Source organism: Dunckerocampus dactyliophorus, chromosome 10 (genome assembly GCF_027744805.1).
Source record: "Dunckerocampus dactyliophorus isolate RoL2022-P2 chromosome 10, RoL_Ddac_1.1, whole genome shotgun sequence".
NCBI lineage: Eukaryota > Metazoa > Chordata > Actinopteri > Syngnathiformes > Syngnathidae > Dunckerocampus > Dunckerocampus dactyliophorus.
Genome location: NC_072828.1, coordinates 13,149,209 through 13,174,060, shown reverse-complemented (window position 1 = coordinate 13,174,060; position 24,852 = coordinate 13,149,209). Strand labels below are relative to the sequence as shown.

Below are 24,852 nucleotides of genomic sequence, written 5' to 3'. Positions count from 1 at the left end.
CTTGCAAATGAGGTGAAGGCAGGGCCGAGCCAGAACAATAGATGCTAACAAGCCAGTATCAGAGTCGTTCATACCCAATTCAGGGAGCGACACTTCCCCTTTTATCGTAGGTGTGAATAACAGGATAGGATTATACCACTGCTCCGCCCAGGCTTAGTGTAACGAACCAATAGGAGGAGGGTGTTGGCACACCAATTCCGCCCACTCTTACTGTATTTAAGGCCTAAGCTACCAGCACTTATTAGTTTGCTGACGAAGCTCTTCGGATGAGGAGCGAAACGTCCGACACCTTCTACACAGAAGTACAGATGACGTCTCAAGAAGCCTTTTCCTCAATAATAATAATAATAATAATAATAATAATAATAATAATAATAACAACATAAAATACATATTAATATTTGTCAGTTGTACTGTTTCAAAAATGTATTGTCTGTATGATTTCAATAATTTTTAAACATTTTCTTAAGTAAAAATCACTGAATTTGCACATCTCGTGATCAAATACAGGGCAGAAAACTAAGATGAGGCTGCCGCAAGCCTCTCTTCTCAGTTTAGTGCGCAAGCTCTGCTTACCGTCTCTGTTGGATCATGGTCATGATCAGCATGTCGCCAATAATAGAAAGTTGCAGAAACATTTATTATACATCATAACTTTCTACAACCTGTGTAATGTCAAAGTGTGAGTGTGACATCATTATTCTTGCTAATCGGACAATACAATACACAGAAAGGTCACACATGGAGGTGCTTGTAGTACTGTCTTCATCCTGAAGAGGTGGGAGCGTGCATGAGTTGGAAGGTGCTTGTCACTGCCGTCCTTCCATCAAGGGGAAAAGCTAGCATTGATATTTATTTTATTATTTTTTTTTTTACCAGCACCAGCAGGAGAGCAGCAAGTCAAACACAAGATATTTTTATGCCCTGCTAAATGAATGAATGAATGCATGTGACAGCCAAGATGGAAGATTATATATCCAAGCTGACTACAAGGTGGTCAGACTTTTACAATTAAGTGTTAGGGCTTTTCCTGGAGAAGGATAGGGTGCATGTACTTCATATTCACATAAAAGGTACGAACACAAACGGTTTTCAGTTAAAAAATAAATAAATGGCACTAAGAAGTACTTTCAAATGTTTTTAACCAAAGTGTGTTATTCTCTTCTTTTTCTTGTTATCTTTATTAATACTAAGCTAACCAGCTATGAGATGTTGACTCCACATCTTAAAATGATGTCCTATTGTTTCAATCAATTCACTGACTCTTAGCTATAGCATTTGTGAGCATCGAGCTCAGCGACTGACGAGAGAAGAAGAAATTTGGAGTTGAAAGTTTGCCAAATGCTGGCCACTAGTTGCAGCTGCTTCCAAGTAGAAGCGTGCTAAGGCCTCAATGTGACAGCCCTCTCAAATGGTTACAAGCCGGATTCATTATGCCCCAATCATCAATCACGCACCCTTAAATGTTTTTCCCCTTTAGCCCCAACATCTGCCACAACATTGTCCAAACGCAGTCAACAAATAATGCCTGTGATTGCCTCAATTTCATCACAAGTTCCACTTTGGAAAGCATGGGGACGGCACTCTTGTTCAACTTCGTGTTGGATTATGGTTTGGACATTTTTGCTGACTCGCTCCAAATAGTAGTCCATTTGAGATGGAGAGGTGTACACAGTCACTCTACATAGCAGCGGGAGCATGTAAAGGCTAATAAAAGGATGATGAGTCCTTCCTGTGCTCAAAGTACACACCAATTAGGTTCCATAAAGCCCAGAGGGGCTTCTCGTAAGTCTCGCCCTCGCCACGTGAGAGAAGATAAAATGTATAGTAGGAGAACTGAGCTGTCTGACTGGAAGCGTGAGTCACTCTCAAATGTTAATGACAGGATGGATGTTCGCTCTAACATGCATCCTATTGGCACAACAAAGTGGAGCTCATGTAAATCGGGGAACCCAAATGCCAACAAGGTGGGGCACACCTTTGAAGACTTTGGCCAACAAGTCATCTCCTAAGGGGGCTTTTTTTTTTTTTTAAATGCGGTCCAGAAACAGAGGGTGGGTGATGCTGAAAAGCCAAGACTCAAAGACATGTTGAGCGTTGTCAATGGAGTTCCAGCAACAATAAGAGGCAGCACCGGGGATCCTGGATGGGCTACAGGCACAAAACAAGGACAGATGTGTCCACAAACCTGGGAGGCCTGCGGGACATTGCTCTGGTCTTTAATATCTCCATAATGTATTTCTCTTAGTCCTAATACAAAGTGGTGTTGACGCTTGCTGATGGAAAAAAATGGACAGCTGCACATGATGAATAAACGTTTCCTTTGCGAGGTCATTGCCAAAGAGCTTTTTGCTGTCTTTGCCCAAGAACACAGATTCAAATGATAGAGCCTTGGAATATTAAAAAAAAGGAGTGAGTGGTTGTCGCAAGGAATAAAGGCTAAAGTGTCAGAATTAAAAATGTAAATAAACTTGGGTCTAGCCACACGTGCAGCCAAGCATTAGAAACTTTTCAGCGTGGTCCAAAAGTGGCATTTCATTTGTCAAGTGGATGAAAGGTTGATGAAATGGTAAAGCACAAACGTTCCCACTAGGCAACGCAAATCCAGACGGGATACACTGTCGTCATCTATGACGTTGCATTTCTAGTTTTCAATGCTTTTTTGGCTTCATCCACCCACAAACCATCTGAGATGACTGACTTTTTGGAAAAACTTGTTCTACTGTAGAGTGAAGATTTCCAATACGTTTTTCACTTTTTAGCATTGGCATATAGATGGGGAAAAACACTGTTTTTTTTCTCTTTCACATCAGTTTAATTTTCTTACATAAGTCATGATTTTTTTTTTTAATCAGGAATAAGTCCGCACAAATATTTTTATATCATAATTACTATTTTTTTTACTATTTTTATAATAAAATGTATAAATATATATATGGGCTGTCAATTGAATAAAATAATCATGATTAATCGCATTTGGTCCATAGTTAACTCATAATTAATCACAATTAATCACAGATAGAAAGACGTTTTTATCTAATAAGTAGGAATGTAAATGTCTTTGTGGTAAACACTTCCATACACATCTAGATACACGAGTTAAGATATGATTCAAAAACGCTATATTTTAAAAACAGAGCAGTCTAGCGACGTACAATGACATATTACTCCACCTATGCATTCTTTTGCTTCATGCACGTAACTAGTTTTCTTTTCCTTTTTGTACAATATTAATAAGCCACGGAAAAGGTTGTAAAACAAGGATCACCTGTATAAAGAAAAAAAAAACAATATTGTATTGGTAAATTAAAATAACCGCAAAAAGTATTGTGTTGCACTACACCATCTATTTTCATAATATCCCCAAAAAAAGAGTACAAAACTTGTCTTACGTCTAGGGGTTATAGCACCACCGGTTGCTTTGTGGTTGCAAATGCATTTTCATGTACCCAAAAAGACATTAGTGTAGATGAATATTTTAAGACCCCAGGGTATGGACTAACAACACTGGACACGGCCCAGTGCTGTTAGTCCATATTTGATTGATGGCTGTCACTGTGCACAAAATGAACATAATGCATGGCGGTCATGTTGACAAGGTTGTTGATGACCACTGATGCCTCTGTGATTACTCCACCAGGTGCTGGGATTTCTGGCATTTGGAATAAAAACTCGCCTGAAACGCTGCCAGCCTCATGCGGTCTCATTATGAATTGCTCAACATGGGGGATGGTCTCACTACTGCTATTTTCTTTGCAACGTGGAATTATTTTAGCAGTATTACTTGTTAAAAGATTGTTTTATATGTATTACAGTCATAGATAATCTTTCCTTTTCCCCATGCACAGCCTATTCCCATCCCAATCCAACTCAAGTGGAATTCCCCAGGAAACAATTGACTGGCTCCAGCTTGCACCAGCAGTAAAGATAATTTCTGCTTGCACCAGCAACCAGTCGTTTGGACAATTGTCTTGAAAAGATTTTGGCGCGCACACACTACTGGCTCATAGCTTGAGGTTGGCTGAGCCGGTATTGTTGTTGACTGTCAACAGGTCCAATAAAAACACAAAGGAGACAACATTAAAAATACACTTTCATTGTGAATTATGTGGGAAAACTCTTTTAAAATTTCTACTTTATTGCTCATATTCTGATTTAAACTGTTATCAGTAGGGATGCTCCAATCAGGGTTTTATGCTGCCGATTCCGATACCGATCATCCAAGACTGAAATCGTCTGATTTTGACACTGATCACATGGATTAATTATACATTTTTCAGTCTATTTATGATGAGTGCTATTGGCCAGGGGTACCGTATAAAGGGGAAAAGTCACAAAAATTCCAAGGTCCCTTGACTGGAAGGGGACCCAAAAAATTGGCAATTAATAATACAATTAGTAATTCATTAATAAAGGGGAGCAACATGATTTTTTTCATGGGACCCAGAATTCCTGGCTGCACCCCTGCTACTGGCTATATGATACGGAAAAAAAGAACCATAAAACCAACTTAATTTAGACAAAAACATACTTTACTTACTTTTTCAAGAGAACATACAGTGTATCATTTGTGAAACTTACAGAGGATGAGACACCTTCTTCAAGGAGACTTTGGATGTGAGAGTAAATTGGTAGAACCTCCAGGTAAATGAGAGAGCACTCGGCAAACCCGGTGTCTTCCACTGGCTGGTCATCTCGTCCGATGAATTCAATAATTTTTCGGGTTTTTAGCTTTGCTTTCTGACTGTCATACACATACGGGTGAGTGTTAGCCACATGGCCGCGTTAGCTGCTGTTTGACTGATGATCACACCGTGAGCGTTGAAAACTCACCATACACCATCAATTGTTTGTTCTTTAAATGCCGTATTAAAGCTTTTTAATGTGCTACCCCCGCAAAAGAGTTTTTGTGGCATGTGTTGGCAGTGAAGTTCCACACGGCTTACTTGATATATTTTTGAAGGAAAGTGAGAGGACGACGCTGCCAAAGATGTTAGTTAGGGCACTACACTGCACGAAAGGGTCGCTGCGGTCTGCAATAGTGGTAGCTACAGGTGATCCGCTTTTGTGATCGGCGTTGAAAGGCATTTATCGGCATATGCTGATCACGTGATTTTTCACAGAAATCGGACGATTCTGTTAGGTGGCTGATCGATTGGAGCACCCCTAGTTATCAGCATATTTTTCATTATTATTTAAATATTTAATCACATGTATTATATCAACACATTTGATCAATATTGATATCAATTTATAATTTTGTATTCCCTTATAAATGGTCATCACTTTTTAAAAGAAAAATATACTTGTTATCAACGTAATACTTTGAAAAGAAATTTATTTATCTTCACTGATAAATTTAAAAATATAAATTGTGGAGTTGAATGAATGCATGTCTTTAATACTTACATATCATTAAATAGATACTGTTTAGCAAAATTGAGAAAAACAAAAAGTAAAAAAATAAAGGCAAAAGGTCTAAGCAAATGCATAATTTGTTGTCAAAATCTGTGTTATTATTATTATTATTATTTTTTAATTATTATAGACACACCAGCAGGGCCGCACTGTGGCCGAGTAGTTAGCATGTTGGCCACACAGTCAGGAGATTCGAATCTCCATTGGGCATCTCTGTGTGGAGTTTGCATGTTCTCCCCGTGCGTGGGTTTCCTCCGGGTGCACGCACATTCCAAAAACATGCATGTTAGGTTAATTGGTGACTCTAAATTGTCCATAAGTATGAATGCGAGATGGAATGTCTATATTTGTTTATATGTGTTGATTGACTACCGACCAGTCCAGGGTGTACCCCGCCTCTCGCTCGAAGTCTGGGTTAGGCTCCAGCATACCCGCAGCTTTAGTGAGGATAAGCGGCATAGAAAATTAATGGATGCATAGACACACCAGCACAACCCAATAAATCTAATACAACACTCACATAAAGAAATCTTGTTTATAAAAGGATAATGTCGTTTTCATTAAGAGGTAGTTAAATAAGGTAACAAAAAATGACACGTACTATACCTCTCAGTATGATGCACTGCAGTTCTACACTACAGCCACCTGAAGCATGTTGTTAAATGAGTACCTCTCTAAAAGTGTCAATCAAAAGTGAGCATGACCTTTCTAAATGGGAGCTCTTGTACTGGATTGTACCTACTGTTGTGTGAGTATATACAGTAGGTGTAGCAACATGTCTGACCTGTAAATACATCTTGGCCCAGTCCAGGAGCGCATCCTTCCTTGCTGCTGTAAAGATGTTGAGGGTTGCTGGATGTCTGGAGATGCTGCACGGACAGACAGTCGCTCAGGACGTCCGGCTCCAGGTGAGGGCAGGGGCGGAGCTATGAGGGAATAAAGCACAAGAATACACATAGAATCAAATATCCAGTATCTCATGAAAGTCAGTAACAAAACCAGTAACAATCTGTAAAATGACTACTCTAAAGTACATCTAAGTTTCATTTCTTTAGTATTGTGCCTTGGGAAGATTGCTCAAATGTAATACTGTTAATCATGTGTTGTATACATCAGTGGCATGCTGGAACATGCTGGAATAAAATGGCATGTTTTCGGCATGAGAATGCTTTACTTTCATTGATCAGCCCCAGGCCTGAAGGAAGACAAATGTGCAGTTCATTTATGGTTCTTAAATATATGCTGTGATATTCCATGTTTTTCTCATTGTCAACAAGACTCCGGGATGTGAGCAAACAATGACTCCACAGTATACTTGTAGCTAACCAATACTATAAACAAATATTGTTTGCACAGTCTTGTGTGCCATAAACACCCATGCTTGCTAGTAAACTAAAAAATACACAGTGACTGAGTCACAGTGTAGTTCTACCTACTGGGTGTCCATATCGCTTTACATGACTGGAAATGGCAGTTGTGGCGTCCCCTAAGGTTTGTGCTCAAAATGCTTTGGAAGACATACTTAGCAGACATACAATACAGACATCCTCAAAGTTTTATAATCATTAGACGAATGATCAATGACTTATAGACAAGTAGTAGCTAAGTCCCCCCCATGCCCTTGCAAATACATTTTGTTTGTTGGTGGCTATGTTTTTCAACCAATCTTGCTCAAATTTCACAGACATGTGCTTTCCGATCCCCTGAAGGTGCGTACTAAATTTCATGTTGATTCAGCTAAACACTCTAAAGCTATAGTGGGTGTTTTGTGGAACGTGTTCAGCTGTGTGAGAAATTTTAAGTCTAAATTTTAAGTTTAAAAAATAGGACAATCAATATATTTCCTTTTGAGACCTAACCTCAACTTGTGATGTTAACTTGAGATGATAAGTTCGTATTAACACAATCTGGTACAGTTATAGCAGTTATATATGTCAAGGTCAGCTTCGGAGATGTTTTCCATCATCATTCCAAACCTCCCAATCAGTCTTGCTGGCCCTGTCTGTCAATCTTCCTTTTGTTGCATTCATTGTCGGTTAGTTTCAGTTTGTGGTTTGCAGAGTTTTTGACATTCTGATTATTCATCACCGCAATCAGCTTCATCTCCAACGTGCATCTATTGTGTGCAATTCACCATGATGATTTGCACCATGATCATGTTGATGTTCACACCGTATGGGTAAATGTGCGTACATGCACAGCTCCTCTCGGGACTCCTCCCTGAGAAACATTTATCACGTGTAATTGGCGTTCCGTTTTTTCCCCCAGCAGCGTCAATCCAAACTGCTTTTCGCTGTGAGCCCGCTCCAAGAGTGGAGTTAAGAGCGTTTGTTTGACATTTGTCCATAACATCTGGGCCACGAGGGGATTCCGCATTACGGCTTATTAACAACACTACATGTGTTTCCCTTTATGGCTCACAGCGAAAGGAACACATCACGCAGCACATCCAGCCTCTATCCAGCACAACAATGAGACCATTCTCTGCTTATTTACTCCTTTGCAGTCAGGGAGAAGAATGGGCCTTTGACTGTGAACACAATGAATTATACTCCAACTTGATCTATTGTGGTGAAAATTAAAGACAGGCCCTTAAATGAGTCCAACTAAACTGTGATAATGTACAAAATGTGATGTTTGACTTGTATAAAGGTCCACCGGTGGCAGAAAACCAACGCAGTGTACTGGAAATTACACTTTCTTAAATAAAAGCCCATCAACAGTAAATCCACAATTACATGGAGAAATAGCTCATTTACAATTGCACAATTTAATATGACCGAAAAGGAGCAGGAAGAAGAAGGGCTTGTTTTAACTATCACTTCGCCATGACAGCAACTATTGATTGTTTGTTCACTTTCTACGTTTAAAAATAACCATGTTATAATACAGAGTGAAAAGAAGACAGAATGTGTAACAATAGACAGATGGCTTATGCCAAGGGTCTCCAAAGTGCCATTAGCGGCCCCCGGCCTTATCTTGGCACATTCTAAAAATACAGTTAAGAAGTATAAAAAAACAACAGCAAAAGGCCTAACACAAGGAGAAATAGTAACACTAATAACTAATAATAATACGCTTTATGACCTATAACACATACGGTAGCTAACATGCAGGATATTTTGTCTTTAAGTATATAAAACGGCGTAGCATATGTACATGGGTTGATTTTAGCACGTTTAAAAATATGTAAACATCAAAATGGCCATTGAATCCTTTGATTTTTCAGTATGTGGTCATAGGTGGAAGACGCTTGGACAACCCACATGCAGTAATGAAAGAAAAGGGGGGAAAATGTGTAAAGAATAGATAAATACCAATAATTACAAAAATAAATAGACAAAATAAATAAAAAGTAAATTATTTAAAATAAATTAAGAGATTAAAGATGAATAAATAAATACATGTGTAAAAATTGACTAAAATGTATAATGTAGAAATAAGGGCAGGATATAAACAGTTTCATGTATTTCCCCCTCCCCACCGTCCTTACCTTCCTACGCACCTGTTGCTCTTTGGCTGAGTGAATCTTGACGTGCTTGCGTAAGGAGCTGGGATCAGTGTATCGCTTGGTACAACCAGGGATCTGACACGCATATGGTTTCTGTAAGGAGGGAGAGAGTATTTTACATGACACAGCAATGACAGCAATAGGAGGGGAGAAGGGGGAGGCAGGCCAGAGGTCACCAATGAAATCAAAGATGTAGGAAATTAGATTTGAGAGAGTATGAAAATAAAGGTAAAAGTTGAAGTCCTACCTTCGAGCTGAGAAAGGGATCGAAGGTAAAGCGAGAGATGGGAAAAGCATGAAAAACAAGAGATAATCGATTATAAAACAGTATCAAAACATCATCAATACTGCTTCATCAAGAAGAGTAAGAATTAACTATGGAACGCTCCAAAAGTCAAACAGAAAAGTTTAAGAATAATATGCTCCAAAAGTCAAACAAAACCAGGAGCTCAAAGCTTTCATTGTGTGAGGCATCACTCAAGTTGTCAGCAAATCTGTTTGTTTTTATCTTCTGCTTTGTTTGTGTTTTTGTGGTACCACTACAAAAGAGGAAAAGTGTGATGATAACCATAGAACCATAAATATAACTTCCTGTGACATTGGAGAGGGTGTGGATGCTCTGTACAATGGGAGCAGTGCAAATTAAGTAAATATTTGTTTTTAGCAAGCAGGTGCTAACAGAATTAGCATGTAACTGAAAGGACAATGGTCTGGCTCGAAAATGACCAGAGAAGCTTAGCAATAAACGGCTAATTTTTACTGCCCAGACCATTACACTCCATTGCAGGTATGTCAGGCATATTCAAAGGGTTAATTTTATTATGCAGTGGTTAAATTCTCTTTTCACACTTGTAGTTAACAATGTTAAAATGTGACTTAAAATATTACCTGTTCAATTAATAAAGGTTTTGCGAATTTTTAAAAATGAGAACAACTTGGAAGTCATATTTTATGGGGAAAAAAAGAAAATATCATATTTAATTATATTATTTTGTGAACACATATCCGAATGGTTTAGATATATGGCAATCTTTTTTTTTTATTACAGCACGAGAAGTGTGATGCAATGTAAAATATATTTAAAATATATTTATTCATTACATTTTAATAGAACTGTACAATATGACCAATATAAATGAACTCAATATTTACTGCATACATAAATTAATTTGACCAATCTAATCCTTACTCTTTATTAATTGTCTGGCAGGAGTCTTCAAAGGGTGAGTAGTTTTACTTTATTTTAGTTGGATTATATTTCTTTGATTAAAAAAATGCAGCAAAATGTTGCACTGTATTTTCAAAAGATATATTAAAAATATATGAATAAATTGTATGATATATATCATATATATTGTATGTATATATCAAAACTTATTTGACTATTTATCCCAGCATGTCCACCATTTTTGGAGAAATTGTTTTTTAAGTAATTTTTTTTTTTCAGATTTCATCTGCTGGTCGTGTCAATGGAAAATGTTTCTAGTAGAAATGTAGTTTCTAGTTAATGGGAACGTGTTTGGTGTTAAATAGTCTTGTTCCAGTACTGATGGTAGAACACAGAAATGTTCAATAAATCTCAACTGATTTTGAATATTTGTTTGAGCAATGACGCTGAATATACACAGAATGTACAGGTGTAAAGCTGCCGCTCCGTCAAGCAGTTTCCGAATGATTTCAAATTCTTGTCATTTGCAAATATAGCATGTAGCTTGCCAGTTAGGGTTTTTCCCCCTCACTGCCTTTTTTTCCCCCTGCGCATGAACATAAGATGCCCATTAAAGTGTAAGTCGATACAGGTCTTTATTAGCTCTGCCTCCATACGTTGACGTCCTCTGTAAATAACCCGTTCTTGTTATTCCAAGGTGCTTACAGTGCCACTCATCTTTGCCATGTTTGTTTTGCCGACATGGGCATGGCGCCCCGAGTCACAAAAATCAAGCATGACTTCTGTGTAGAATAAATATCATTAAAGCTTAAAAATCATTTTCTCTCCAAAGTGTTTCTGGCAGAGTGGGCAGGCAAGCGGCGGGGTGGCCTTTAGCAGGGTGTTAATGTGAAGCCATAAGCAGCGCCCGCCCAGATTAGCTGTATCGTTTGTCCTACTGTGGAAAGAGTGCGTGGTGGGAGAAAACACATGACTGATACAATAACACAAGGCCATATTCAATAATGTACGTAGGCCAAGGTAATGACTGATTGTACACATGTGGCTTTCCAATATGACGAAGGGACACATGGGGAACATAGGCTAGAAATATAAATACAATAAAAAGTAATGATGAAGTTTTGCAGACGTAATTGAAGGCTTGACACTTTTGCGCCTCACTAAAAGTTTATAATAATAATAATAATAATATCATTAATTATAATACTGTGCTTCCTCATATGTATTAGTCGTTGTCGACAACAATGTATCCCACCGGGTATCCTCCAGTGTCCTCCATCTTTCAATAAAAAAAATGTCATAACTTTTGCAAAATGAAATACAAATACCATTGTTGGATAGTAAAGGCGGCTCTTGCACAAAAAGTGTTCTTTGGAGGACAAATTAATAGATTAGAAAATATCAATGTCTGACAATTGCCTTCAATTGCTCATGTTAATTGGACAAACCATAAATGACCTAACAAAAAAGGTTCAATTAAATGTGTTTTTTTTTTTTTTGGTTGTCTAACAAAATACAATTTTGTGGAATTGCTTAACATAATACAATGAAATCAAGTCAGGGTGACAGAATTTTTTTGATCAACTACTCACACACTGTTATAAATAAGTAATACCTTTTACTGTAGTGATGACAGCATAAGTAACATATGCTGTATTAATATAATTATTGGTCTGTCAAATTTTTTATCAGATTAATCATGGTTTTCAAATTAACTAATCATGATTAATCACAAATGCAACTATGTCTGAAATATGCCCATTTTTACTGTATTTTATTGAAAGAAAGATATAGGGTTACACAAATTTGTCTTTACAGCTCCAAATTAACATTAAAATGTAAATAAAGCTAAAAGACATTGCACGTCTGAAAATCTATTCACTTAACATTCGTTACTGTAATAGTAGTAGAACATTTGAATCACACTTTAACCGTGTTATTATGAGCAATGAGGGGTTGCATTCAAAGACACCACGTCATTTAAGTTGAATTCACATGTTTTGAGTGTATGTTCTGGGATTTCCGAGCATACTTAAATGCAGCAAATTGTACTTCCGCATTAGTTACAAAGTGAGCGATAAGAATATCCAGTTATTGTGTGTGTCGCTGCGTGCATCTCGCTGTGTTGGAATTGCACTACTGTTAATGTGTTCAGGTCAGAATACGGTTAGAAAAGAGCATCAGACGTTGGGGATGCTACACTGTGCCTCTGTCGGTCGTCATATCAGAGAGGCGTGGCTTGCCATGACGTGTACATGTTAATTGCGTTAAACGTAATGAATGAATTAAGCTCTGCTTCTTCCTACTCCTTTTTATACATGTTGAATTGTGCAAATGTAATCATGTGATGCCCTTTAATGTTACTTGTGCATGTCCAATACAATTACATGGAACTGGTGATAAAAACAACTAAATAATGGCAACAATTATGAATTTTTGTTATTTAATTATTCTTTTTTTTTTGGTCAATCTTTGCTTAAAACACCCTTTATAAAAATGCTATTAAAATTCTAGCAAGTTGAAGTAGAAATATAATTATTTAGTACAATTTCATATAAAAATATGAAGTCAATAGTTAAAAAAAAAATTACTGAGAAAAACAGAAAAAAAAACGGTGATAAAACGAGGCACTGCTGCTAAGGTGACGGAAAAGTGACGAGAGAGCAGTGATGGCACCAGCTTTCCCTGGCGGGTCAGAGGAACAGGCCGAGCTCTGTCTCCGCTCGCGACCTCCGATCCAAGTCTGTTATGAGCCCCAAGCCACCACTCCAGTGAATGGAAGCGATCACTTCACGATCTGTAGTGTGTCACTGCCAGTGTGGGCCGGCAGTGTGACCGGCAGTCTAACACTGTCAAGATGTGGAAATAGCGTAGGCACTGAGGGCAGCGTGGATTTTAAGGCAGGTTATAAAAACGAAAGAGCTAGGGAGCAGCATAAATACAAGTACATTGTAAACATTCATAGCTTGTTCACATTGCAAATTATTAACACTACTTCAATGTGGGTTTGTTTTACATAACAGATTCTTCTTTGAATTTCTTTAATAAAAATATACAGTAGAATTGTCATGAATCACTTATAAAAATACCATACAAGACCTTGCAAAGGCTCAGTGACAACATCTAGTTGTGGACAAAATACAACACTATGTAAAAAAGTCTTAGTGACCTTTTTCCAAAGCTGTCAGCAGTAATTAGTAAGACGGATGAAGTTAGCAGCATTACATAAAAATACAAAACTTTTTTGTTGTAAAGGTGGTGCATGGGTCAAGGAAAAAACCCATTAACTCATGATGAGGATCTGGATAAAGGAATTAGCAATCCCCAGGAACCAGGAAGTAGCCTGCTAGCTAACAAACATTTACTGTACATGTGGTCATCAGAACTTCCCAGCTTCCCAGAAGAAATTTTATGAGTACTCCCCACGCAACTCGAACAATCAAAGGATGGAGGCGGCACTGTGATACATATATATATATATATATATATATTCTATTTTGTAGAAAGGCTAAAAAACGTGATACATATTTAAAGACAAAGTCTTGTGTTGTTAGTTATTAGTATCAACAATTCAGCTTATTCTTGTTACATTTTTTTGTTTATTTTATTTTATTTGGGCCAATAACAAACAAGCCACAAGCTGCAAATGGCCCCTGGATGGCACTTTAAACATACCTGCTTTTATAGCTCTTCCTCAGGCTCAAGTGCATGAGGTAATGTCAACTCTGTGAGCAACCACAACTTTGTCAACTATTTAGCTTGATAGCTTCCTTTGTCGCAAGGCGTCGATGGTAATTAAAGAGAGCAGGGGAGTGTCATTGCAGCTGGAAGTAATTGATGCATTACAAAAGTCATTTTTATTACAAATGTAGATGTGAAATCGGAGGAGAAGGCGTTCACGGAGAAGGGCCATCCGCCCTCTGTCATATACAGACATGAAATAATGTTCTAAAGGCCGACTAATCACAGCCACAACTTTTTTGGAGGTGCACATCTCGCTACGCATAGAGACCAAACTCAAAACTGGAACCAACAAAATGCGTACCTGACGAGCAGCAAAGCTTACAAGCGTATTCAATGGTAAAAATAATGGTGTGTACAAAAAAATGTGTACATGTTGGCAAGTCTGAGTCATTACAGCTATAAGACTATAGTGACCGAAATATAAAAAGACCCCTGTTTTTACAACCCATTTTTGGAAAAATATTTTTCAAGTCCACAGCAAACATATGCAAGCATGCCTTTTGTGGAAGTGGGAAGCATGAAATTGTCAAAAATTTCATAAAATTTGGATTCAGGTGGAATTTAACCCAAAACTTAGTTTGATTAATTATCATATTGACCCAAAAATAGCGTGACTCTGAATATAAGATGACCCCTCCGGGAGAAAAAAAACAAAAACCAAAGACGAAAAAAATACAAAATGAAGTAAAATAACAACTGGCAGTAGGTTGCAAAAAAACCCAACAATATCATCTTTCTTAGCTGCTTGACAGTTGGCATCTTAAAATTTGCATCAAGTTTGGTAACTTGCTAACAATGAGACACTTTTTTTCCCCCAGTGGTTCTGTACTGTGTCACAGTTGCATCTCTCCAGGTCACTTGTGTGTGTGTGTACGTGTGAGTGACAGGAACAAAAGCTCCGACTTGCTTGGGGAAAAGTCGTTTGGCGGCACGTCATGCGTTGGTTTGCATGTAGAAATCTCTAGACCTCAAATATATGACAATCTGAACTTTTCAGACTTGTTCTAGGGGAAAAAACGATGTGTTATATTATATATAATGTTATATTCGGGTCAATATGGTAAAATAGTCCTTAACCTTTGTATCATTTCCTACTAAGTCCTCTGAGACCATGTAGAGCCATGCATCTGCTGACCCGGTATCGATTAATCCTGGATCTACTCTACAAGTGACACATAAAGAGATCAGACACTTCATTACTGACCGTGTCCAGGTGAGTGCGCTGATGCTTGGCGCGGTCGCTGGAGTTGCTGAAAGCTTTCTGGCAGCCCGGGTGCTGGCACAGGTAAGGCTTTTCCCCCGTGTGGCTCCTCAGGTGGATCTTCAGGTTCTCCAGACGCGAAAAGGCTTTGTTGCAGCCCTCAAACTGCAAAGGAGCGCATACGTGTAACAGTTATAATGGGAATGCGCCGGAGCATTATGTAGAAATAAGTAGGAATAAGATTGAGTGTGCAGCTCTGAACTACGGATAGACTATGGAGGAAATGCAACGATCAATAAATAAATTAATTCCACATCATTAATGGATGGCGGAATTTTGTCTCTGAATGTTCTGAACTTTCAATGCCAGTGTTGTGCAACTTCCCATAGCTGATGTCATAGAGATATACTGTTTTACTGAAAGGTGCTGTCCTGTCTTTGGCTCCAAATTACACTTTTTTAAAATGAAAAATATAAAAAATAACACTGCCGGATAGCATATGTCACCAAAAGTGGCTTAAAAGAACAGAATGAAGAAAAAAAAATTCTGTATTTGTCACAATTCAATTTGTAAAAAAATGTATTCGGCCCAAGTAAAATGACTGCCGTGCATGGCTTTGCCTCACCGCGATCTGGTATACACACACATTTCCGCAGTGTGGCCACACACACAAAAGCAGTCTCATTGAACAATTTGGAATCATGGTGTGGTTATTATGGGTGTCACGAGACGAGACAATACACGAGATCGAGTGTACAAGAACGAGACACGACGAGATTTTAACATTATTTTTAAGAAAAGTACAATGAAAAAATCTACAAAATATATGACAATATATTGCAATCTACTAATTTCATTTTTCTAACGTTACCCTCTTTTGCAGTCGGTGTGTATGCCACCGGCCCCGCCTCCACCCACCAAGACAAAAAGACTGTATCACTGACAAAATGCTGTTGTTCTATGGCACAAACGAGCAATGGTACTGAAACCAATGCACAGAGTGAACTCTCTTCCTGCCTGTTTGGAGGCGAGAGACAAGGAAAACAAACACGCATACACATGGCAATGTATTGAGGCCAGCAAAACGATCAAGTTCATTTTTATTTATTGTGTGATACATTCATTTATTTATTATCATCCCAGGCCGAGGGCCCAAGAGACAGTTTTTTTCTGAATAAAAATCTCATTTTAACCTCTTGAGATCTTGTGACACAAGATCTTGTGACAATAATAGGTGACATTAGCAAACTTTGCCAAATCGCTACCATTAGCTGACAACAAACATAACTAATGCATTTGTGTGCGTGTGTTACGTGGGCAATGGCTTGCAAGGTCGGAGCAGGAAGAGGGCGGGTTTATGATGCTTGCAGCATCCCATGCAGTACCTAACTAAAGAAGACAGCACCTTTAAAACAATAAAAATAGCCAACAGAACAATAAATATTGACTTGCCAAAATGTTACTTTCTACAAGGATTTATTTATTACCTTGATTTCAGATATTTAACTTGGTTTAGATTTCAGTTTTGCAGCATAGCAGTTGAGACGGAATCAACAGCACTTCTGCTGCTTGCAGACAGGTCGTGCACTCCATTTGACTGAATTTGACCAAAACCCTTGCCGAGCCACACAAAAACTCTCAAACTGTGAACCAGCGTCCTGCATGACGTCTCAACATATTTAAATGGCAAACTTATTGGCACGTTTTGCTTTTCATCACTTATTCCAAAAAGTAAGCAGACTCACATTTAAAGCTAGGTACATTTATTTTTATAGTGGTGAATGTTTAAAAAATGTGATGTTTGAGGTAAATTCATATTAACACCTTTTTTAATTGTCATTAATATTTTTATAAGGTGGTTAAAATGTTGCTTAAAATTGCCTATACATTCATTTTATGATGGCAACAATTTCAGCTTAGATCACTTTATTTCTATTTGAATTATTTTCTATAGGAAAACACTATTTTCTAGTGTTTTTATATTCTTGTTTTGCATGTGAGGTTAAATAAGGTGTGAATTACGAGTGTGAATGGTTGTGCGATCAGTGCATGGTGTGCTCAGTTAGTTGGGATAGACTCCAGCTTCTCAGTGACCCTGAACAGTATAAGCAGGATAGAAAATGGATGGATTCCGTCATATATACTTTCCTTGAATTTCTTGATTACTTCCACAGCTGTAGAAATATCGAGCACTCCCATCATGGGAAGCAGAGAGAGATGCTTGCCTGCTTGAAACCCGGGTGGTATAAGCGCCCAGTGTTTGACTTCATGGTCAATCTGAGTAGATTTAATGAAATGCCCAGTGACTTTGAAGACAGTGACGGGCGGACATGACACTCCACCTGCCTCAAGGCTGCCTGAGCGACGATGGAAACCCGAGCCTGGTGCACAGCGTCAGTTAATGGGCTGTAATGCATAGTATAAGCCCAGCACTCGCATGCGTACGGCAAGCTAAGACGGACAAGTGACAGTGGCTGTAAACAAGCTCGTATCAGGCCCAAGCTTGCCCCCATTTGATCCCGACCACTCAGCCAATGAAGCCCACAGATTTGTTAACACATGAATGATTTAGGAGTGAGGGGGTGGACGTCTCACATGTCCACAAGTTGCTCTTGAGGCTGTCAAAGCCTGCCGTTGTCAAAAAGTGTGCAGCAGTAAAGAGGCCACAGTTCAATGTTACTTATGGCAACATGAAACGCATCCCATTACGGTATTAATCAGCACATTGAGATCAATGGAACCAGACTTAATTGTCACTGGAGATTGTGTCAGTGATCTTCAGGACTGCTTGTCATCCTACCTCCAGGACTGCTTAGCGCGACAGAACGAAAGAGGTGCACAAAACAGGGTGAAAGTGGAATTGTAGATTTGAGGAACATCACATGTGTACGCTTTTCAATACGTCTGAAAAGGAGTAGGAAGAAGCGGAGCTGATTTAATCCTACACCTCTATGTCGCACCAACTCCTGAGAGTTTGTTCAATTCCTGTGTTTAAGTGTTTCTAATAGGGAGAGAAAAAAGAGACTGTGTAACAATAGCTACATAGTTCATGCCGTGATGAAATAGAAAAATAGTGTGACAAAAATTAATAAGAAAACAAAAATTAATAAATGCATAAATCATGGATGGATGAATGAGGAATGATGACGATTGGATTGTATGTTAAAACGTTTGTGGATTTACTCAAGATCATAAAAGAAACTGTACAATGATCTGTGCTCTAACTATTATTGTACATTGTATTCGGCCTGCCTATCACAGATCACGTTGCAGCAAAAGAGAGAGTGGCCCCATTCTCAGTGCTCGTCCCCATAGTCTTCTTAACTCACCCACACAGTGCCAGGTTGAACATCCTATTCACAGACCTCCATTTAATATCAGCGAAACCTAAGCCAGTCATGGCGAAGCCGTGTTGGGTGACCAGGCTGATCACATGGCTTGGCGCTTCAAGCAGTCCCTGGAGTCTTAATAGCGACAAAATGTGTGTGGTTTTACAGGCAGACTTTTCTAATGTAAAGTTCTGAAATGAAGCATTAAATACTACTAATTAAAAACATACAGTATATCCTTAACACAATTTTGCAGCAATACACTTAATTACATAATAATCACAGTGTTTACATTAAAAAAATACATTTTGAAAAACCCAAACATCTCAAATTAATCATAAATTAATATAAGATAGGAATTTTAACTGAAACAGAATCCATTCTTGGATTGAGAATTGCAAAATAATAAAGAATTACACACACACACACACACACACACACACACGCAAACACACACAAAACATTTCCACTCTCTAACTCAGATAATATATTGGAGTGCATTTGAAAGGCAATATATATTTGGAATATTCAAATATTCTATGAGACATTAAAGAATAATAAGAAAAAATATAATAACTACTATAATAATAACTACTATATATTTAAATGTAAATATTTCTACATTTTATATATATATATATATATATATATATATATATATATAACATATGATCATTAGCATATTATTATATAACATATTATATTATATATAATTATATAACATATTATATATTATTATATTATATGTAATATAACATATTACATATTATATAACATATATATATATATATATATATATATATATATATATATATATATATATATAATTTTAGGATATAAATCAAACTACTATATATTTAAATGTAAATATTTCTATATATTATATATATATATACATATATATATATATATATATAACATATGATCATTAGCATATTATTATATTACATATTATATATATATATATATATATATATATATATATATATATATATATATATATATATATATATATATATATATATAATATTTTATTTTAATTTTTTAATATTTTATATAATATATAGAAATATTTACATTTAAATATATAGTATTTTGATTTATATCCTAAAATTAATATTAATAGTATTTGAAAAAAATATTTTAACCTTTTTTCCCCTTTGGTTTAGAAACTTGATATTTTAATCAACTGGCGGCCAAATAAACTGCAACTAACTCTCCCGCCCACCCCGATTCAGGTTTTTCTGTGACCGATGGAGAAAAGCAGCACAAGGATAAGTTTTACGCCTATAAAGTGAACGAGAAAGGGACTAAACATAACCTCAGAGCTGTACATGAGAAAATAGCGACACTAAAAGCAGGACGACAAGGGTGGTTGCATTTATGGAAAACTTTTCAGGACTCATACCAATTATGCCAGATGTAAGAGGCAGAAAAGGGTGGAAAAGTCGAACACAAATCTCAGTGTAGAAGAACATCGACACTTCCACACCACTTGGAAAGAATAAGCTCCATGCTGACTGTTGAAACACGGCCACCAAGCATTTGAGTTGAGTTGGAAAACACCACTGGCGCTATTGTTGTGTCAAATATGTGTATTTATGTGTAATGGGGGGTGGGAATCACAGTTTGATTGCTTGTCTACAAAACAAATGTGTGGCTCCATGGCGGAAAGTGTGCTAATCGTTGTGAGCGTATTATTACTGCGGGCTAATGTGGCTGCTGGGAAACCAACTGGCAGAGTCGCATCAATGCAGCAGCATTAACCAGAAACCTGGTGTGAAAAATTATATGCTACAGTACGATGTTTTGTTGTGGCTAATTCCTGGGTTACAGTTTCATTATTGCTGAAAAACCTACTTTACTTTATTATGGATACTGGATGCAAGCGCTGCAGTAAGGTAAAGATGCTTGTCATTAAGTTGTCCAACACTGTAGAAAGTTTGATATATTAGGTTTCCACTGGACTGACCAATCACTAACAATGATTACAAAAGTCCCTAAAGTCAAAGCCATCCATCAAAAACCACACTCAATGGTAAATGTCAGAAATAAACTGCAGTTAAGAGATGGACACATGGGTTTGAGTTCCATAAACAGTCAAAACGTGGTGACACCAGATCAATCTTTTCTTGGATATTATCTAAAAAAACAGCTTACACAGCTCTAATCACCAGAATTGCTTCAAACATGTTTGGTTTTCCTTTCCGAGACCTCCGTCTGAGGTAAACCGGCAGATAACCGCACAAGCACAGAGGCACTCCATCTTGATCTTGAGGGGGCAGGGTGGTCAATTGCTCCATAAACATTGGGGATGACAGCAGGGGTCTTGATATGGCTGAAGTGGGAAGTGTGGACAGGCAGCTGATCACAACAGACAAGACGACATGAGGCCCAGAATGCAAACTGGTGAAGATTGCAGACCCTGGCCTGAGGCCTTCATAGGAAATCACTCCTGACTAGCAGGGAGAAGGCCAAACAGTGTCAGGGCTAAAAGAAAGCAGTGTAAAACGCTGCTCGCATGTAGTGACTTATTGGAAACCTGCAGGAGCTGAGCATGATGGGAACAAACAACCATTATGGGTGAGTATCGGGGGGTAGAATGTGCCTGCTGACATGTGGGACAGGTATCTAATTAAAAGCATTTACAAGTGATATTTAATGACATGAAGCCAAAGTCTTTATTGTCCCTCTACTATTCTACTTGGTCTCTCCATCTCAACTAGTGTTTAGGAACACTTGGCTTTCCTGGAGAAATGCGTAAAAGGATAACATGTTGGCCTCACAGTCAGAAGATCGAAGCTTTGAATCTCCACCAGGCAGTGTCGTGTGGTGAGATGCATGGCTGGTAAGGCCCTGACTCCTTTGGAGTGTTTTAAAATGTTAATACAGGTTGCTCATTAAAAATAACTGCAATAAGGTAATCCCTCATCTATCGTGGGTAAATGGTTCCAGACCCAACCCTGACCAGTGAATTTCTGCAAAGTCAGATTCCTTCTTTATAAATGGAATATTTTCGTAGTTAGAGCATAGAAAACGTATTTACGACCTTCAAAATAAGTTTTTTTTAACATTATTAGAGCACTCTAGATAAGAAATAATACCCATACAGTCACCTTCACATTTGTATTACCCAATATAGTAGACATCATCAGAGGAAATTAGCCATTTACTAAGCCATTTAAATAAAATGCATCATTGTGTGTGTTGCAGTAAATGTAATCCGGATGTGTGGAGGACAGGAAGTGACATTGGGGGTTCAGAGTTGAGTTTTTGTTTGCCGTGGGTTACAACCACAACAGTGGCATTACTACAACAGCAGTACATTATTATCATTATTATTACTGTGCCTGTTGTGAAATAATTTAAACCTTCAATAAAAGCCTGTTGTTCCAGCACAGAACAATTACTGACACTTAGTGGCGCATGTAGAATACTACATTCACAATCTGAATGTCTTATTAATGCCTTGTATTTGTAGGTTAGTTCATTTTACCATTTTTATGCTTGACAATGCTTAATTTGACATTTCTCTGTATTTTATGGTCCGATTAGCAAAAATAATGATGTCACACTTACATTAAAGACAATAGACATGCTGCAGAACAGGGGTCACCAACGTGGTGCCCGCGGGCACCAGGTAGCCCCCCACGACCACATGAGGTGCCCGCAAGCCTGCTTTTCATTCAGGTTTTCAGTTAATAATGAAAGAACAGCAGAAAGAAATGCATTCTGAAATACAAAATGTGAGTTGTGGACACCAGCATTTTGTTAATGTTCTGGTAAAACAAGCATATTTGCTTTGTTTGGGTTTAAAATAAGCTCTGAAAATAAATGTTCCAAAAATTAGTAGGTCTTGGCCATTTTCATTTTGTAAAAGTAGCTCTCACAAGGAAAAACGGTGGTGACCCCTGATGTAGAAAGTCACGGTGTAAAACAAATATTTCTGCAACATTACATTATTGGCTACATCCTGACAAACAGAAATTGACAGGCGCAATGATCCAACTCAGTGCACTCACTAAGTGCACTCAGACGGTAGGCTGTGCTTTTTTGCACTAAGCCGAGAGCCCTGTATTTGATCAGGAAATGTGCAAATTCAGCAATTTTTACTTAAGCAAATGTTAAAAACGATTGGAATCATACAGAAAATACATTTATAATACAATTCAATGGACAAATATCAATATTTGCTGCACGGTGACCTAGTGGTCAGCATGTCGGCCACACAGTCAGGAGATCGGGAAGATCTGGGTTTGAATCTCCATTGGGCATCTCTGTGTGGAGTTTGCATGTTGTCTTTTTTATTTTTCATCATGACAGGCTCCCCTGACCACACTGCCACCTGCATCGTTGCATTGTATTATATCTTTATTTGAGAATTGTATTCATCACGTATTTAACTTGGTAGCAGTTTGCAGTTGTTTATCTTTCATTTTAAAAATCATTACAGATGTTTTATGTTTTGCACTTTGTTCTATTACTGTACCAAAAATTAACCGAAACAGAGGTACGTACCAAACAGTGACTTACGGCGTACTGTTACAGTGGAAAAGGGACTTTGGGATGCTCACTGAACTAAGCTCTCCTGCATGATGGCGATTCAAACTTCAAAGTTTTAAGTGACTTAAGAGAAGCGTTTCAGAATTACTGTATGAACTACAAGCATGTGGTGTTCAATTTAGAGGTTCCAATTTATGGTCCTTGTTGACCGAGGTCATCAATTTTTCACCCCAAGATTAACCTCTAGCATTTTCTTTGACATTCAAGATATTGTTGAGATCCTGCTGATGGGAGGCACTGCTTTTATATCGCTCCCAGCGCCAATGCTCTTCATGACCCTGGGGCTGTAATTGTAGATCAGGACTCTGACTAATGACTGGGAGATGTGATTCACTTGCATGAAATTCACTATTACTCATGTTTAGAGGCCAGCTTCCACTGTAAAAAGGAAGAGGGGTTCCTCAAATCCTAGGAATCTGAATCTGCTTTCCACTGTGATTAGTTTTACCCGATAGGTCCATTGGTTCCAAGGCTGACAGACACGATGAAGGGTTGAGATGTATGTGCCAAAAAAAACCTCCCGCCAAATAAAACATGTTATAAAGTGCCAATGCTCGAAAGCAGTCCGTATAAGTTTATAAGTACGAAAAAAGGATCAGTAGAATAAGCTGGTTTATCACAAGGTGTCTTTCTCAGCCCTGAAACCACCGACACTTCGGGATCTGTTCGGAGGGCAGCGCTGCAGATGGGAGGAACATGTGCATTTAATCTGCCTGCTTCCAAATGCCCTGTGGCAACCACAGCAAAGAGCAGAACAACGTAAATGGATGAAATTATATCCACATGATTCAATGAGACAGCTAAAGAGAGGCAGGTTTCTCATGCGCTTCGTCAGGATGCAAAATTAAACACAGCTTGGCTAAAACATTCACATTACATAGTTTACACATATCATTTCCACTGCCGGAGCGGGAGCCTTTTAGCAGCCAGCCTCGGATGTCGGATCTAAAATCCAAATCAAAGATAGCACTTTTCTGGGCGCGGGAGGAAGACAAATTTACACTTATTTTACTTTGGCGTGTTCTCTTCGCCTGCACTGGAAGCCTTGATTTATGAAGGCTGATATATGAGCGCATGCAGCAAATGACTGAACGCAAAGGGAGTGCGTTCCAGATGCGGATGAACAAGAAAGGGAGTGAGAGCTCGGCCGATAAATTCGTGGAAGGAAGTGTTCATGTAAATGACTAACAAAATTGTTCTTAACAGCCATTTTGCACCCATGCTTGAATAGTTTGGGGGTGCCATTAAAACCAAGTGGATGGCACAACAGGAAGCATTCCTATGATCACATAATGAGCCAAGCCAGCTGTTTTTCCATCCTTTCACTGAGTGTTTGCTGAAGTGATGTGAACTCCTGCTTAGCGCAACACTGGCTACACAACAACACGGCGAGGTTTCATGGAAGCACTTAACCTGCCGTGATGCCTTCAAATGTTCAAATGTCTACCAGCAGCCCCTGCATCAGATTAGAGGGCTAAAATGTGATTTCCTCCCAAACTGAGCAGCCTGGGGTTTACCGGTTCAGCAGGTTTAGGAAAGGACACGGAAAAGGAAATGTCTTTTGCCTTCATGCCGCCTGAGCAGACGGCAAAATGTACTTGCAAGTCTGCATATTGAATTTTCCTTTCATTCTCTACACAGATTAGTTGCTCAGTACCCTGTGAAAGACAGAGGTCAAGTTTATAACAGCATCCAGATGAGTGCTTGTCTATGAGGGAGTTAAGACTGTCACTGTACTTTGCAGTATTGATATTCTCAAAGGGGACCTATTATGTTCATTTCCAGTGCAATGTTTTTATTCTTGGACCTTCGATTTACATTCAGGCCCCCATTTACTTATATTGGCCCCTTATGTAGCCTCTCATTTCCTTACTTCGCTGACATTAAGACTGCCCAAGCTCTGGAAGCCTTCTGAGGG

General features: G+C 38.2%; 1 protein-coding gene across 3 annotated transcripts in view; it reads right to left on the bottom strand.

Moving 5' to 3' along the window:
• Window positions 1–24,852, bottom strand: part of LOC129189262 (zinc finger protein GLIS1) — a 120,821-nt gene that overhangs the window by 22,216 nt on the left and 73,753 nt on the right. For 2 of the 3 annotated variants that reach the window (XM_054790773.1, XM_054790775.1), the window contains 3 exons: window positions 15,046–15,207; window positions 8,912–9,022; window positions 6,203–6,344 (listed from right to left, as the gene is read on the bottom strand). In XM_054790773.1, the coding sequence (XP_054646748.1) occupies window positions 6,203–6,344; window positions 8,912–9,022; window positions 15,046–15,207 (415 nt within the window). The remainder of the gene's footprint in view (window positions 1–6,202; window positions 6,345–8,911; window positions 9,023–15,045; window positions 15,208–24,852) is intronic. The other variant, XM_054790774.1, reaches the window with a different exon arrangement.